General features: G+C 55.2%; 2 protein-coding genes across 2 annotated transcripts in view; one reads left to right on the top strand and one right to left on the bottom strand.

Moving 5' to 3' along the window:
- The window catches only part of ITGB4 (integrin subunit beta 4), a 28878-nt gene extending 15718 nt beyond the window's left edge, over positions 1 to 13160 (top strand). Inside the window, exons 25-41 of the mRNA XM_008640582.2 lie at positions 61 to 240; positions 786 to 934; positions 1406 to 1610; positions 2086 to 2246; positions 2603 to 2783; positions 2968 to 3105; positions 3609 to 3791; positions 3993 to 4124; positions 5131 to 5331; positions 6222 to 6395; positions 6880 to 7053; positions 7974 to 8123; positions 8767 to 8955; positions 9218 to 9373; positions 9814 to 9978; positions 10401 to 10517; positions 11074 to 13160. Coding sequence (XP_008638804.2) covers positions 61 to 240; positions 786 to 934; positions 1406 to 1610; positions 2086 to 2246; positions 2603 to 2783; positions 2968 to 3105; positions 3609 to 3791; positions 3993 to 4124; positions 5131 to 5331; positions 6222 to 6395; positions 6880 to 7053; positions 7974 to 8123; positions 8767 to 8955; positions 9218 to 9373; positions 9814 to 9978; positions 10401 to 10517; positions 11074 to 11204 — 2786 coding nt within the window. The 3' untranslated portion in view covers positions 11205 to 13160. The remainder of the gene's footprint in view (positions 1 to 60; positions 241 to 785; positions 935 to 1405; positions 1611 to 2085; positions 2247 to 2602; positions 2784 to 2967; positions 3106 to 3608; positions 3792 to 3992; positions 4125 to 5130; positions 5332 to 6221; positions 6396 to 6879; positions 7054 to 7973; positions 8124 to 8766; positions 8956 to 9217; positions 9374 to 9813; positions 9979 to 10400; positions 10518 to 11073) is intronic.
- A 274-nt stretch (positions 13161 to 13434) lies between these two features.
- Positions 13435 to 16269, bottom strand: part of GALK1 (galactokinase 1) — a 3911-nt gene continuing 1076 nt past the window's right edge. The window contains exons 3-7 of the mRNA XM_017743180.1: positions 15640 to 15775; positions 15055 to 15236; positions 14685 to 14835; positions 14328 to 14490; positions 13435 to 13629 (exon numbers count right to left, since the gene is read on the bottom strand). Of these exons, the coding sequence (XP_017598669.1) occupies positions 13558 to 13629; positions 14328 to 14490; positions 14685 to 14835; positions 15055 to 15236; positions 15640 to 15775 (704 nt within the window). The 3' untranslated portion in view covers positions 13435 to 13557. The remainder of the gene's footprint in view (positions 13630 to 14327; positions 14491 to 14684; positions 14836 to 15054; positions 15237 to 15639; positions 15776 to 16269) is intronic.

Here is a 16269-nt window from a genome sequence, read left to right as displayed (position 1 = left end):
TGCCTCCTGGCTGGGTACAGGGGGTTATTTCCCACCTCTCACCCTTGCCCTTTCCCCCAGACGCTCAGGGAATGGTGGAGTTCCAAGAGGCCGTGGAGCTGGTGGACGTCCGTGTCCCGCTCTTTATCAGGGAGGATGATGATGATGAGAAGCAGCTGCAGGTGGAGGCCATCGAGGTCCCCAACGGCATCGCAAAGATTGGGCGCAGGGTTGTCAACATCACCATCATCAAAGAACAAGGTGAGGGGCTGTGACTCTTTGAAGGTGTTGGTGTTTGAGTGTCCCGTGTGCAGACGGGCTGGTGTGGTTTGTGAGGCACAGTCTGCATACCTGGGCACCCCCAGAGCAGAGACTTGCTTGGTGACTCCTTTCTGAAGTCACCTGGGTCTAAACTGGAGCATCCTTTAAAGCATCCAAAGGAGGGGCATCTTCCCTGCTGGCAGAAACATTTGACCATCACAAGTTTAGATGCTACCAGTTCCATGACCGAGTAAGGGCTTACCACATTCCTCTGCTGCCCCAGCTCATACAGTGCTGGAGTGAACCCAAACCCCCTTGATGTTATTGTGCTAACGTCCCCAGCACGTTCCCTCTGCTTCCCACCTGGCTGTTCTCAGCAGGGAGCACAAATGGGGAGTGGTGATTCTCCAGCCCATGCAATGGGGTTCCTGCACAGTTCACACCTGTGGGTGACAGGAACTCTCTTCACGGAGGACACCTGAGTGTTTGTGATGTGATTCTTTGTGTGCTTGCTCTACATATTCCTTCTCTCCTGCCCTTTCCAGCCAGCAGCCTCATCACCTTCCTGCAGCCAGCCTATTCCCACAGCCGCTTTGATAAGCTGGCCAAGATCCCTGTCGTGAGGGAGATCCTAGAAAACGGGAAATCCCAAGTCACCTACAGGACCCGGGACCTCACCGCCAAGAATGGCAGGGTAAGGGTGGTGCTCCTGGCCTTGGCAGGCAGGAGTGGGAATGTAGGGCTGGGAAAAGGCCAGCCCTGGTGGTGCAGAAGAGGGGTTATCAGGATGTGGCTGGGGGAGAGGGGACCCAAGGCTTGAGGTCAGCACAAAGGTAGACATTCCTCTCCATCCCTTGGTCCCTCAGGGAGGGAGGACCTGAGAGGAGGCCTGTGCCTGAGGCAGAGGGTACTGGCTGCCCCTGGAGCTGTGGGCACTGGGAGGCAAATGGAGATTGACTGGGGAATGAGGGAAAGCTCTTTGGGAGTCTCCTCATGGATGCTGCAGGCTGTAATCATAGAATCATGGAACACTTTGGGTTGGAAGGCACCTTACAGATCACCTTGTTCCAAGCCCCTGCCATGGGCAGGGACACCTTCCACTAGATCAGGTTGCTCAGAGCCCCATCAGACCTCACCTTGAACACACCTCTTCCTTCTCCTCCAGGACTACATCCTCACGGAGGGTGAACTGGTCTTCCAGCCTGGGGAGACCCGAAAGGAGGTGCAGGTGCCCTTGCTGGAGCTGACAGAGATAGACACCCTCCTCAACAACTGCCAGCCCAAGCAATTTGCCATCGACCTCCTCCACCCCAAGTACGGCGCCAAGATCGGCCGCTACCCCCAGACCACGGTGACCATCGCTGACCCAGGTAGGGGCTGGCAAGCAGGCGGTGACAGTGGCTGCGGGGGCTGTGGGACTCCCCCTCCCCGGACCAGCCCACCCCGATGTGGTGCACAGAGTTCCAGCGTTGCTCAAAAAGCCGCAGCGAGGTTCCTCCAGCTCCGACTGGCGGATTTGGGTCCCCCTCTAGAGGCACGAGTGGGAATGATCAGTGGGCAGGGAGAAGATGGATTGTCTCCCCGGGTAAAGGAAATTAAAAGGGATTCTTAATTCATTTTCCTTGGGAATTTGAGTGAAATCCATAAAAATAAGGGAGAGGTAGGACTTGCCATGAGTGGTGCGTGGTGCTTCCTGTGGCTGGACAAGGAAAACTGTCATCAAGTGGGTCAATGACATAAATAATGGATTTATCACAGCATGGCAGGGCAGTGCTGAGAGAGGCACGCTTCCTTCTTTCATCCAAGGGGGAGGACTGGTGCTGATGTGATCTTTCTTGTCTGCAGAGCTGGTGGATGGTGTCCCCTCGATGTCTGGCCTGAGCCAGGTCCCCCAGTCCCCCAAAGGCCGCCTAAGTGCACCGCTGAATCCCGATGCCCGTGCCCTCAGCTCCAGGGAAATCAGCTTCAACTGGTTTCCTCCACCGGGAAAACCCCTGGGGTACAAGGTAAGGGGTGAGTGGATCCCAGGGAAGAGTGTGGGTTCCAGCCTGCAGGTGTTTCACACAGACATTTGTACCGAAAGGATCCAAGTACACACCCAAAAAGGGAGCAAGTTCATCCCTTCTGGTCCCCTCCATCCTTGAGGAACCACTGCTGGGTGGATGAGGGATATGCAAGAAGGATTCCTGGTGACTCCATCTCCCTTTCCATCACTTACCATGAAGTGCCCAGACTGTCCTGGCCTCCTATTTCAGAGGAATGACACAACACCGTTCCCACAGCAGATTTAGTAAGAGACAAGGAGTTTGTCACCCATTATGTGAGGATCTGAAGGAATCACGGCTTGCTCTTGCTTTGCCAGGTGAAATACTGGATCCAGGGAGACCCTGAGTCAGAAGCCCATCTCATTGATGTCAAAACTCCATCAGCACAGCTGAGTAACCTTTACCCCTTCTGCGACTACGAGATGCAAGTCTGCGCCTACAACGCCATGGGAGAAGGGACTTACTCGGACATCATCCGCTGCCGCACGCTGGAGGAGGGTGAGTGACCCCACACCTTCCTTCCCTCCACGTGGGAGCAAGTCCGTACCTCTGCACCCAGCACTGGGGTGAGGCCTCCAGCCCCGAGTGTCTCCCACTGCAACCCAGCTGTGATCTGGGGAACTCTGGGCACCCACTGGTTCCTGGCTTGCAGTGATGGGGACCCTTTGCTTTTCCTTCCCAGTGCCCAGCGAGCCTGGGCGCTTGGCTTTCAACGTCGTGTCTTCCACCGTGACCCAGCTGAGCTGGGCTGAGCCTGCGGAAACCAACGGGGAGATCACGGCCTACGAAGTCAGTTATGGGCTTGTTAACGATGACAACGGTAAGAGCTCATCTTTGGATGGGACAGTGCGGCCAGGTGAGGGGTAGAGGACACTTTCTGCAGGCTGGGCTGGTCCCAAGCAGCAGCAGAGCCAGAACAGCTCCAGGCATGTTTCTTTTGAGAACTGGCATTTGGATGGGTCACTTGATGGAAAGAGCACAGAAAAATCACCAGTCAGGATTTAACCCTGCAAATGCCAGAGAACTCTGTTCCCATTCACTTCCAAAGTGTTTTATGTTGTTTTTCATGTCAAAAACTTAGTTCACAGGTCTAGATAAAGGATGGGGTGCCAGGAAGGTGTTATTTGTGACACAGAACACCTCTCCTGTAGCTTGACTTCAGCATTCAGTTTGGGAATTACCCTGAGATGATGCTGCCTGTTGTGAGCAGCCCAAAGAGCTGCTGCACTTTTTCCAGAGCCAGGCTGTATCCTGACACCAAAGTGCGGGGTGTTGTGGGGTCCTCTGTGCCTGGTGGGTGACAGGCGTGCTCATGCCTTGCAGTACCCGTTGGGCCCATGAAGAAGGTGCTGGTTGAAGACCCCAAGAAGCGCATGGTGCTGATCGAGAACCTGCGGGAGTCGCAGCCCTATCGCTACATGGTGAAGGCCAGGAACGGCGCGGGCTGGGGGCCTGAGAGAGAAGCCACCATCAACCTCGCCACGCAGCCCAAGCGCCCCATGTCCAGTGAGTGCCAGCCTGGCCAGGGGGCAGAGGGGCAGGAGCCGTGCTGGGGATATCACCCCAGCTGCTTCCCCGCCTCCTGTTTGCTCTGCTGCTCCAGCCACCCTGGGAATGCTGAGGGCCAGCCTGAGCATGGTGTGGTTTTTTGCTGCTTGTGTGGTTTTCTTGCTGCTTGTCTAATGGCGCTTTCCACCTCTCCCGCAGTCCCCATCATCCCTGATGTCCCCATCATTGATGCAGAGGGAGGTGAGGACTACGACAGCTACCTGATGTACAGCACAGACGTGCTCCGCTCTCCAGCCGGCAGCAAGCGGCCCAGTGTCTCTGATGATTCAGGTTCGTGTCTCTGAGTTTGAAAAGGTCATTTCTAACGTTCATTTTCCTTAATACCAGCTGTCAGTAACGAGCTTCACTGCTCCTTTCCATCTCTCAGAGATGGGGAGATCCAGTCGTGGAGATGGTGGAGATCGGCCTTTCCAAAGCTCAGTAGTTGCATCCATGGGAACACTTGGCTGCTCACAGTGTAAATAAGACCAGTGCCTCCTTGTCATAGCCATGGGGCAAAGAGAAACCTCAGTGTGGGGTGGGAGAGGAGCTCTTCATGGCCCTCCCTGCTCATCTTCCCTTTGTGTTGCCATTTGGCTGGACCATGAGAGTTGACATCAGCAAACAAGCGCCGGCAAAGGCACAGAGCTCTGAGTCCCCTGGATGCTTGGGATCTAGGCTAAGCCAACAGGAGGGAACTCAGCAGTGCTGGGAGGGCACTGGCCTCTCTTCCTCTATCCCTTCACTTTCTGAGTGAGGCTGACTCCCTGGTCTTGTGCTGGGAAAAGGAGGGGAAATGAACCATAAATGAAGCGATGGGGTGTGTCTGTAGGATCTTCTCCGGGGGGGTTCTCCAGGGCCTCGGACCCAAGAGCGAGTCCCTGGTCCTTTCAGAGAGCAAGGTGACGGGAACAGCAGGAGTCCAACCACGCCAAGTGAGCATCGAAGAGTGACGAAACCTCTCCTGAGCAGAGGACAATTGTTGCAGACTCTTCATGCAGGGACAGGCGTCCGGTGGGACTTTGACTCTCACCTTTTGTCATGATGGACACAGGGCTGGAAAACAGTCCGGGGGTTGAGGAACCCCCTGCATGTCACGCTCCCACCATTCTCCACCTACCAGATGGTTGCACCACCTGAACTCCTCAGCTCACACTTGGCAACACAGGCTGTGAACAGGCGTCGTCCCCACTGGTTCTTGTCCCTTCCTGTCCCAGCAAGCAGCACGGAGGTGGTGGGTGGCCCACCCTGACCCCTGCAGACCGTGCCAACACCAGTGCTTGCGTTGTCCCAAAAGGCTCCAGGTGGAAATTTGTGCCGTTGCTGGGAGAAGACCTGGACCTTCGCCGCATCACCTGGAGGCTCCCCCCCGAAACCATTCCCCGCCTCTCTGGCAGCAGCCGCCTCTCCTCGGACACCGAGGGGCTCCTCCACGAGGAGGACAGCGCTGTGGCTCCTGGCAGTGTGAGGAGGAGCGGGACGCCCCGGCCCCAAGCAGGTGAAGGACGGCTCCGTTACAGCACTGAGTGTCCTGTCTCGTCCTGCTTTGAGCTGAGGGGCCAGCGGATGGGCTCTGTGTCCCCTGCCTCCCCTTGTGTGCCCACCCTCGTGTTGGTGTGATCTGCTTCAAAACCTTGTCCCGGTGTGTCTGCTCACGAGAGTGTCAAGGTAACCCCCATCTCGGCACGGACTTGGGAGCCTGCTAGCAAGTTGCTTCTACCAAAGGCTGGACCTTCGAGGCAGGAGCAAACTCAGATGATACCAGCTAAGTGCCACCTCCAAGGGCAGCTCTTCACCTTAATTAAGTGCCCCAAGCTTCTGGGGCAGATCTGCTGGACTGTTAAACAGAAATCACTCTCTCACAGGTGGCTGATCTCTCCTGGCCTGCTGGGAGGGGATGGGGATTTGTTTGTCAAGGACCAGAACAACGGAGTGGAGTTTGCTTTTCAGATCCAGCTGAGATGGGATCCAGGATGAGATCTGGAGAAACCGCCTCCATAAAGGGCCGTTTTCCTTCTTCCACCTTCTTTTAAAATCTGAAATTATAAACCTGTGCTTGCATCTAAGGGGAGATGTGAGAGAATGTGGCGAGAACCACAAGGCAGTGCCCCAGCAAGGCCGAGGTCTGGAGTTACCTTGGGCACCATGGGTGTGTCTGGTGCTGGGTGTAGGGAGAAGTCTTTGTTTACCTCTTTGTTTTTGTGTCACTTGTTGGGTGTTGTGGCTTGTTCTAGATGTAGCGTTCCAGAACCACCTTCCAGAGTAGCTGAACCTAGGATGTAGCCAAGGCAGGGGGGGCACCACGATGCCTCCTGCTTCCTCTCCATAGAAACTGGAGCAGCAGCTTTGTCCACAGCCACGTTCCTCATGGTGTGCCCTCTTCCACAGAGCACTTGCTGAATGGCCGGGTGGACTTCTCCTTCCCTGGCAGCGGCAGTGGCACCCTGACCAGGACAGCCAACACCAGCTACCACCAGCTGAGCTCCCACATGCACCAGGAGCACAGGGTGATGGGGAGCTCCTCGCTGACAAGAGACTACTCCACGATGCTGATGGGGCATGGTGAGTACCACAGGGATGGGACCCATCCTTCCCTTCCATCCCCATGACTGCCTTTGGACCTGCACCGTAAAGTCCTCGTGGGGTGAGGACTGTGCTCACAGCTAAGGGGGCCTATGAACCCCAGGTCTGGAAGGTCATGTCCCCACCACTGATCTTTGGTGCTTTGCTAAGGCCTCTCTGCTTCCAGACCAGTTTGGAAGGGGTTTGCACCCCCCACATGCAGGGTGCTCAGGGAAGGGAGCTCCATCCTTATCCTCACACCACAAAGCACTCCAGGGAGAGCACGTGTCTCTTCTCCTCACTCTATCCAGCAGCGTGGTTGCCTTTCAGCTCCACGTGTGTCAATCAGCTGGTGCTGACAGAAGGTGGTTCAAAGATTCTTCAAACCTGAGCCTTAAAAAGTCACCTGTGCAGGAGCCTGGGCTGAACCTGCTCTGAGATCTCCAATGGTGTTTTTCTCTTTCTTCTTGCACCGCTTCTGTAGATTACCCGGGGACACTCCTCCCTCCCATCCATGAAGATGCTGGGAGGACACTCCTCCGGCCCCGGGACGTGGGTTTCAGGAGCAGGGCAAAGGTGAAGGGTTACTACCCCAGCATTGGCTGTCGGGACTCTATAATCATGACTGATGGGTCCGCAGGGATGTGCAAGTACATAGGTACAGCTTGTGCAGTGTCTCCTCCCAGCCACACATCCCATAACAGCCCAGCCACCGTCCACCCATGAGCTGCTGCCATCCACTGCTCACCCCAAACCTCCTCTCCATGGCTTGCTGTGTGCTGTGCTGATCTTCCTCTTGACCCAGCCTGCGCCTCCATCACATCACCTTTCTGTTTGCAGGTGAATTGCAGGTTTCAACCCACCTGGACTGATTAACATTCACCACCACTGCTGCCACCGTGCTCTGATCATCAACTCATTGTCCCCATCCTCTTCACTCCTAATGAGCTTCTTGTTCTCAGTCTTACTCCACAGGCCTTCGGAGAACTCTTGGGGAGAACGTGTGCTCCTTCTGAGATGTCCCTGTGCAAGCTCCTTCTCAGTGAGGGGTTTCAGTCCCTGTGTGTCACCTGGGGGCCTGTAGTGCTCTCCATGAGCTTTGTGTCCCAATGGGACAAGCTGAGGAGCACCCAGATGTGGTCCCAGGCCACATGAACAGAGCCTGGAGGTGTTGGGCTGATTTAGCTGTAGATTAGGGTCAGTCTTAATTGACCTACACCTGATGAAGTCTATGAAGCTTCTAGCAGACTGGACAGGGTGCTTAGGGTTGAGCGAGGAGGGTCACAGCCAGCACCAGGCCCCTGCTCTGGGCTCTCTGCCACAGGGGCATGAAGCTTACCTTAACTTGTCCCACCCAAGCCTGGCACCCTGAGGCCGTGGGACTTCCCTGTAGCTGTGCAGAGCCAGCCAGCCCCCCCCCACCCCATGACAGGTCAGCTTGCAGAGATGACATCTCACCACACCCTCCCCGAACCATCAGGACCATCCCATGTTTGCATGTGCCACCCCCTCCTCTTCCCCAGTCCCCTCAGCCCCTGTTCCCAAAATCTCCAGCCTGATGCTCCCTTTCTGCCTCAGACTCCAGGAAGCCGCTGGGCATCCCTGACACCCCCACCCGCCTGGTGTTCTCTGCCCTGGGCCCCACGTCCCTGAAGGTGAGCTGGCAGGAGCCACGCTGTGAGAAGGAGGTGCAGGGCTACAGCGTGCAGTACCAGCTCCTCAATGGAGGTCAGTGAACTGGGGGGTTGGCTGGAGTCTCGTGTGGTGGAGAGTCTGCTCTAGGTCTTCTGGCTCTGGAGGACCCTGCTCTGAGAGAGGGGGGTTGGACCAGATGATCTCCAGAGGTGCCTTCCAACCTCAGTCATTCTGGGATTCAGGGTCCTAACTCTGCTTCTTGTGTAGCCTTTTTTTTTTGTGCAGGAAATGTTGCAGCTACCCCACAGCTTTCATTCCCTGTTTCTCTCAGAGGGAGAACAATTCCTGGGGTTGCTTGTAGAATCGTCTCTCCTCCAAAAATACTCCCCTTTGACTGATTCTCTCCATCAGCCCAAGCTTCTTAACCTGAATGTTTTTTCAACACATGGGACTTAGAAGAAGGACTGAAATGAAAATATCTTATTTTTTCATGAATCTCAGGGCAGCGTTAGTGAAAATAGAATTCTTTTGTCTGAAACTCGAGCTTTTCAAGAAGCTTTTTTGGAAAAACCTCTTGTCCTGCGCTACCATTGCTGGTGGCAAGGTGTGATGGGGATGGTTGGGGAGGGCCCCTGGATGGCTTTTGCAGGCAGTTTGTTTGAGACAGAGTTTAGCTGAAAGTTGTGGCTCTGTGTCTGCAACGAGGTGTTGACCTCCTCTTCCCTGTGTGTCCCAGGAGAGGTGCACAGGATCACCATCCCCAACCCCAGCCAGAACTCGGTGGTGGTGGAGGACCTGCTGCCCAACCACTCCTACATCTTCAAGGTGAAGGCGCAGAGCGAGGAGGGCTGGGGCCCCGAGAGGGAGGGAGTCATCACCATCGAGTCCCAGGTGGACCCGCAGAGCCCGCTCAGCCCCGTGCCAGGTGAGGTGGCTGGGGACAGAAGGGTGGCACTGATGTCTCTGCTGCTGTCTACAGTGCTGGCCTGGCTATTTTCTCTCCTCTAGCCACATCATGAGCTCTCCTTTCCTTCCTCTCATTTTGGAACAGGACCTTCTTCCCCACACACTCACTTTGCACTCGTCCAGAGAGCTGAGCTCTTCTGGCTCATTCCATAAATGCTATGTGCACATTCCTCTCAGGCTCCCTCTGCTGTGATTCTGACCTGTCCCCGGTGCCCTTGCAGGTACCCCCTTCACCCTGAGCACCCCCTGTGCCCCTGGACCACTGGTTTTCACTGCCCTCAGCCCAGACTCTCTGCACCTCAGCTGGGAGAGACCCCGTGAGCCCAATGGGCCCATCCTGGGCTACAGGATCACCTGTGAGATGCTGCATGGAGGAGGTACGGTATCAGGCTGAGGCAGCCCAGTTCCCTTCTGTAGAGCACAAGATACCTCCAGCTAAGGCAGCAACTTGCTGCATTTTTGCTGGGACCAATAAAAGAGTTGTTTGCTTACATCAGTGCAGACAAAGTGAGGACATGAGGCTGATTCCAGGCCTGGGAGCTGCTGGCTCCTGACACTTTGTGCCATTGCATGGTCTGGTCTATTGTGGGAAGAGGAAGGACCTGTTGAATATTGCAGCCAAAACCCTGTGGAAGTTGGTTGTTGAGGTTCCCTGCTGTAGTGAAATGGAGTTGTCTTAACCCTTAGTAAAAGTGGGTGTAATCCTACAGCCCATGGAGTGTATAAAGCTCAGGGAAAGCCAAGGCAGCAGAGGTGGGGGGAGTGTGTTTGGAGGGACCATCACTCTTGTCTGTCTTCACCACTCTGTGTGGATTAGGGGAGCCCAGGACAATCTATGTCGAAGGAGACAACCTGGAAACCACCCTGACCGTGCCCCACCTGAGTGAGAATGTCCCGTACAAGTTCAAAGTGCAAGCCAACACCACCCAAGGCTTTGGGCCAGAGAGAGAAGGCCTCATCACCATTGAATCTCAGGACAGAGGTACAGTACCATGTCTTTGTGGAGGTGCAAAGAGAAACCTCTCAGAGCAGGCAACCCAACTCCCACAGTCACTCGCCAGCTCTGGTGGTGACTCCGTGCTCCACGAAAGACATGGAGACAGTGTTTTCCATGAAGGCAGTGCTGTGCCTGGTGAGCACTGTCCCAGTCCTGGTGCACTGAATGAGGGAGCACCTGCCACTGTTTAACTTATGGTGAAACTTCTGCCTGTTTGTACAAATACCTGGAGGCAGCTTCTTACTGCCCAGGTGTGAGTCCTTCCCAGTCCTCTCAGTTCCTCCTGAACCTGGCTCCAATATCAGCAAGGAAAAACTCCTGAGACTGCTGTTGCTCACTGTGCAGGGTTGAGGCGTTGGAAGCTCCTTGTTATTTCTTGACTGATTTGTCCCTTTTCCTTCTCCCAGGTGTTTTCTCCCAGTTTGGAGGACAGCAGTACATGAGAGAAGAAGTTTACAAATTCCCCACTGAATACACCACCAAAACCAGCATCAGCCATTCCTCTCTGGACCCCCACTTCACAGGTAGGGGCTCATTGTTGCTTTGCAACCCTCAGAAAACAAAGGGGAATTCTGCTTGGCCAAAGGTTTGATGCTGCTTTTACCTCAAGTGCCAAAGGCAGGGAAGGAGAGTCCATCAGGTGGGATTTTCCTATACCGTGTCCCCGCTTTGCCCCAGGGACAGTTGCAGTCATTCCCACACGTGCTGCCCAGTCCCAGAGGGAATGCTGAATTCCAGAGTCCTCCAGCACTGTCACTGGGGACCAAATCATAGCTCTTCCTGCAAGGTTTGATCTCTTCAGAGCAGTAAAAACAGAGCAGTGCGACAAACCCTTTATTCACATCAATGTAGTTGTCCCATGCTGTCCCACTTCAGCTCATGGGCTCATGCTGCAACACAGAGAGTTTGGGAGCTTTAGGAGATCCATCCTCTTGACTGACACAGCAAAGCACTGGATCCCTTGGTGTGGAGAGGCCCTTAAATACCACTTTCGATGATGGGAAAACAAACTGCCTGGAATCACGAGGCAGGGCAGACCCTGTTCCCTGTGAGCCCATACTTGGTGCCTTCCCCTTGCAGACGGGATGCTGGTGACCACCCAGCGCGTGGAGAACTCCAGCAGCACTCTCACCCAGGAGTTCGTGAGCCGCACCGTGATGGCCAGCGGGACCCTCACCCAGCAGGTGGAGAGGCAGTTCTACGAGGCCTGAGCCGGGGCAGGCTGAGCACCAGCGGGACTCTTGGGATCAGAGGGCAGGATTTTATGGAATGACCCAAGGGGGCTTCATCCAGGCGGTGCCTGGGCAGCTCCTCCTGTGGGCACAGACCGTCTGTGGCACTCCAGCCTCTGGACTTCTTTGGAGCCCAGCACACTCAGAGCTCTGGCACAGGTGGGTGTGTAAGCTCATCCTTCAGGGCAGAAATGGGGGTGTCTCCATGGCTCCAGCCTCCCCAGGTAAATGGAACAGAATGATTTTTTTCTCAGCTCCTTGGTTTCAAGAGGACCTCAGAAGTCAAAATCCAGATTTATAGAGGGTCACCATTTCCATCTTTGCTCCAGGCTCTCTGGCAACTCGCCTGTCTACTGGAGATGGTTGTTTTGTTCAGTTTGGGTTTTTTAATGAGAGCTGCAAGGTAGGGTTTTGGGGTAACCTGTGCTTTCTTACTGCACCTATTTGTGTCTGTCCTTCGCTGCTGGCATTTGGTACCACGATAGCAAAGAATAACCCTTCGTTTGTGTTGCATTACTTGATGGCCTCTGATGCTTTTTTTTTTTTGCATACAATATTGTACAGTTTTCATAGTTCTGGTGGAAAACATGAATAATGGCAAGAAATGAGTTAAGGGCTTGATCCAAAGGCCACTTGGACCCTGTGATGAGCTGGTGGGCTCTGCCTTGGACCTTGTTATCCTCCAGCACCAGAGACTCCAGCAGAAGGCTGCAAGGTGCCAGATCCACTCGCTGCAGAGATCTATCAGCTGGAGCACTTGGACACAGAAGGGCTGGGAGCTGCCCAGAGGCGAGGGACAGGGATGGCTCCAGCAGCTGAGATGGGAACTGTGCTGGGATTCCTTACACAGCTGCTGTGGAAAGTGTGAGATTTCAGGGCAGAGGACGTTGGGTATCTTTTAAAAGACTTTTTGCTCGGCAGCAACATCAGCAAACACAAAGGAAGAGCAAGCCTGGGAACAACAGGCACTCCCACCCTCCTGAGCACATCTGAGATCCTTCAGCCCCAGCTTCAGGTCCACTCACACAGGGCTGGGCTGAGACCCTGCTGGGCTTAATTTCCCAGTACTGGGCAGGATCCCTGGAGTCTCCCTGCCTTGCAGAGCAGTGCAAGGTTTCCCTGGCGCATTCCAGCCGCATGGGAGCAGGAGAGGAGCCTGCCCAGAGCAGTGGTAGCAGCTTCCAACCAAAGCAGCAGCTGCCTGGGCCCCCTGGCAGCATCACCAGCCTGCTTTGATCTGACAAAGTACCTTAGCTTTTTTTTTTTTTTCCTGGTTTTCTTTTTTTATTGTGTTTTAATTTCTTTTTTCTTTGTTTTCTTTTGGACTCTGAAGAAGAGCTCATCACTGACAGTTCCCTCTCCTCTTCAGGCTTTTTATTTCACTAGGGGGAAGGGTTGTACCTCTTTCAGCCAAAGATGGATGTGGGTGAATCAAGTCCACAGGAGTCTCCACTACTGCAGATGGAGCTGGGTCAGTTTTTAACTTGGTTCAAGGGATCCTTCACCAAACTTGGGGTTTTACTGTGCCTTCAAGAAGCACTTATTTCTCCTGAGCACATGCCAGTGGCCTGAGCCTGCCTCCCTGCCTGCTCCCATGTCGCCTGGGGTTGGAGTTTTCTCTCCTCCTGCACAAGGACTGTGTGCCCCTTTCCCTGAGCTTTGTGGTCCCGGGTACAACACTGAGAACTGCCTATAAAGGGAGTTTCCCAAGCATTTAAACCAAAGATGATCCTGTTCTCTAAGCTCAGAGCATGGCCCATCAGCTGCTCTCCAGGGAGCCAGACCTTCCCCATGCACATGCACTAACCCAGGCCTGTCTTTTTTAATTCCATGTGGTTGTTAGAGCTGGTGCTGCTTCAGCCTTCCCAAGCTGGATCCAGACCGGGTCTTTGATCAGATGACTTCCTCTTGCACTCAATAAATATTTTCTCTATATTCTGTCTCTTTGTTTGTTTGTTTGAAGCAAATTTTAAGTAATCCCTCCCCCCTCACTATCCTCCATCTGCAGCAGCTGCAGGGCAGGTGCCAGAGGAAGAGTCCCAAGTAGGAACTTTTGCCAAGTGTCAGTGCCTGCTGCTGCTCCTCCACTGCCATCCCCTCCTGTGACTGCAGCCCTGGTAACAGCTCCTTCCACCAGTGCAAACTGCATTTAAACCAGTATCCTCTGAGGAACAGGCCCCAGTGATTTTGGCTCACATGGGCACAGAACAACCGTGCAAATGTTTTGCGTTTATTAGGCAAATACTGCAGATGGACGAACTGATCCCCTTGGGAAAGCCTCTGGGAGGGAGGCAATGCCAGCCCAAGGTTCCCAGGTGAGGTGGTCACTCCTCTACAGGGGCAGAGCCTTTGCCCCTCCCGAGGGCTTGGTGAGGTAGAAGGTGGCTGTGCCACTGTATTTCTCCTGAAAAACAAGAGGAGCAGTTGAGGCTGGGAAGTGCCGGAGCTGGGGAGAAAGGTCCTGCTGGTCAGTTCCATGCTCACTCTACCTCCTCCCTTCACTGGACTGGAAGTCCTGGTCATGTTCCCTCTCTCCCACCTTTGGCAGAGGCCAAAGTCCTTTTGGTCTCTCCCCATTTCAGGCCTTCTTCTGCCCCTTCTTTCCCCACCCTCAGCTATTTACAGGGTGCACCATGATCTCATAGAGCAGCAAAATGATGCTCTGCCTTGTTCACAGGCCCCATGTCCTGATACCCCCATTCTGCTGGCATTTCCACCGACCTGTGCATGCCAAGGTGCTGATTTAGGGAATGCTGGTGATGGCACTGAGATCATTCCTGGGCTGTAACTGCCAGTGTTCAGCTCAGCAGTGCCCAAGCTCAGCTCAGACCAATTTTCTGTAGATGGATTTGGCCTTCCTGAAGCTCCCCCAGCACCTTTTCAACTCCCTTTCTCGATGGAGTGAGGTCCTGGGGCAGGGCCCTGTGACTGGCACAGGTGTTGAACTGACTGCAGGAGCTTAGTGGCATCAACAGACTCAGGGCTACCCCTGGATGGGCCCCCCCCAGCCCCAAATAGCTCAGGAGTGACACTTCAACAGTGTCCCTGTGCTGTGCCCCTCGGGATCTTTCAGTCAATCTCCTGGTGCTTTTCTCCACATACCTGGATGTGCTGCTGGGCTCTCTCTGCAGCCCCAGCTTCCAGCAGTGTCACCGTGCAGCCTCCGAAGCCTCCCCCAGTCATCCTGCTGCCATAAACCCCATCGACTTCCAGGGCTGCTGCCACCAGCTCGTCCAGCTCCGGGCAGCTCACCTCATAGTCATCCCTGGAAAGAGGAGACCCGTGCTCGGCCCTCTCCTGCACCCTGGGCACAACCACTGCACCACGGACAGCTGGAACTCGTGTCCTGGTGCAGCCACTGCCATGGCAGCGATGCCGGATCCACAAATCCTGGCCCAGCTCTGCTTGGAAGTGCAGGTACACGTGAGGAAGGCTGTGAGCATCCTTGCTCATCCTCACCTGAGGGAGTTGTGGCTCTCCACCATCAGCCTCCCGAACATGCTGTAGTCCCTGTGCTGCAGTGCCTGTGCTGCCTGTGCTGTCCGTGCTATCTCACCGATGACGTGCCTGGCCCGCCGGAACACCTCGTCCCCCAGCCGGCTCCTAGCCTCTGCAGAGACATTTGTGTCCCTGCAGCAAAACCCCCCCAGCCTGCAGGATGCTGCTGGGGTGCATCCTGCAACCATCCTGTGCCAAAGCCTCTCTGCATGCAGCACGCTCCCATCACGGGCTGTGTGCCCACCCGCCTGCCCCAGGCCTCAGGCCACGGAGCACCAAGACCTTGACGCCCCAAGATGGTGACCAGAGATGAGGGAGGGACTGTCCCCACCTTCCAGCTCGGCCAGGGTGGCATCCCTCAGGCTGGCCTTGCCAAGAGCCGCTGCTGCCTGCTCGCACGGCCGCCGGCGCGTGGGGTACTCGCTGCCCGTCAGCGTGTGCCGCACGTTGGAGTTGGTGATGAGCACGGCCAGGCTGGCATCGCTCAGCGGGACAAGGACGGTCTCCAGGGACCTGCAGGGAGCACTCAGCCGTGTGCCCGTCCCCCCTGCCCGCCCCGGCCCTCCCTCGGACACCTGAGTGAGGCTACGTGGCAGGCAGATCCTGAACTAAAGAGGCAAAGTCCAGGTGGTTTAGGATTTCACTCCAGTGTTTCACTCCCTCCCAATTATTAGTTCCATAATAGACCCTAACGACCGCGGGAAAGACAGCCCAGGCAAGCAGCAGAAAGGTTGCAGGAGGAGGAATCAAGACAAGGGGGAATTAAATGCAGGCTGCTCCGTCCCCATGATGAGGTTTTGGGCTGGGTTCAAGGGTTAACCCCTCCCTGCTCTTAGTTCATATGCACAGGGCCAGCTCATGCCCAGCTGCCCAAGGAGGTGGGCACAGCACAGGGAGCTCAGCGCTCGACCCTGACCTGCAGTCGATGAGCAGCGCGTGGCCTTCCCTGCCCATCACGGATATGAACTGGTCCATGATCCCGCAGGGCATCCCAGCAAACGTGTGCTCTGCTTTCTGGCACGCCAGCGCCTTGGCTACCAAATCCCCGTCATCTGTGCCACAGCAGACACACAGGTTAGCAGCTCCAGGATCTTGGTCCCTTGCCTGGGAGCAGGGGGAGCAAACATGGAGATAAAGGGTTGTTTTCCCATGGAATGAGGTTTTGCAGCTGCAGGTGCTTGCTCCTGCATCACTGCATGGCATCCATGCCAGCCTGGGCCCCCAGATCCAGCTGGATGTGATAACTGACACCAGTGTTTTGGGTCTCTTGATTTTTGGGGGCATTAGGGTAGCGAGAGAATGCTCCCAAGGGAACTTCTTCTCATCCCCCTGGCCAGCCCCAGGAGTGGTCCATGGATTTTAGAGGTCTGGGCAGGTCAGGCTGAATGACCTGGAAGAGCCACACAGCCAGGACAGTGCCAGCTGGGGAATTGTTACCCACTCACAGCAGCATTTTCCCAAGGGCTGTTGGGATCTAACTAAGTGCACCCCACTCATCCCAGCTCCCACGTGGAAATAGATGCCAGGGCCCAGGAGGGGCTGCTGC

This window comes from Corvus brachyrhynchos, unplaced genomic scaffold (assembly GCF_000691975.1).
Source record: "Corvus brachyrhynchos isolate BGI_N302 unplaced genomic scaffold, ASM69197v1 scaffold148, whole genome shotgun sequence".
NCBI classification, from domain to species: domain Eukaryota; kingdom Metazoa; phylum Chordata; class Aves; order Passeriformes; family Corvidae; genus Corvus; species Corvus brachyrhynchos.
This window is presented reverse-complemented; position numbering and strand designations above follow the sequence as displayed.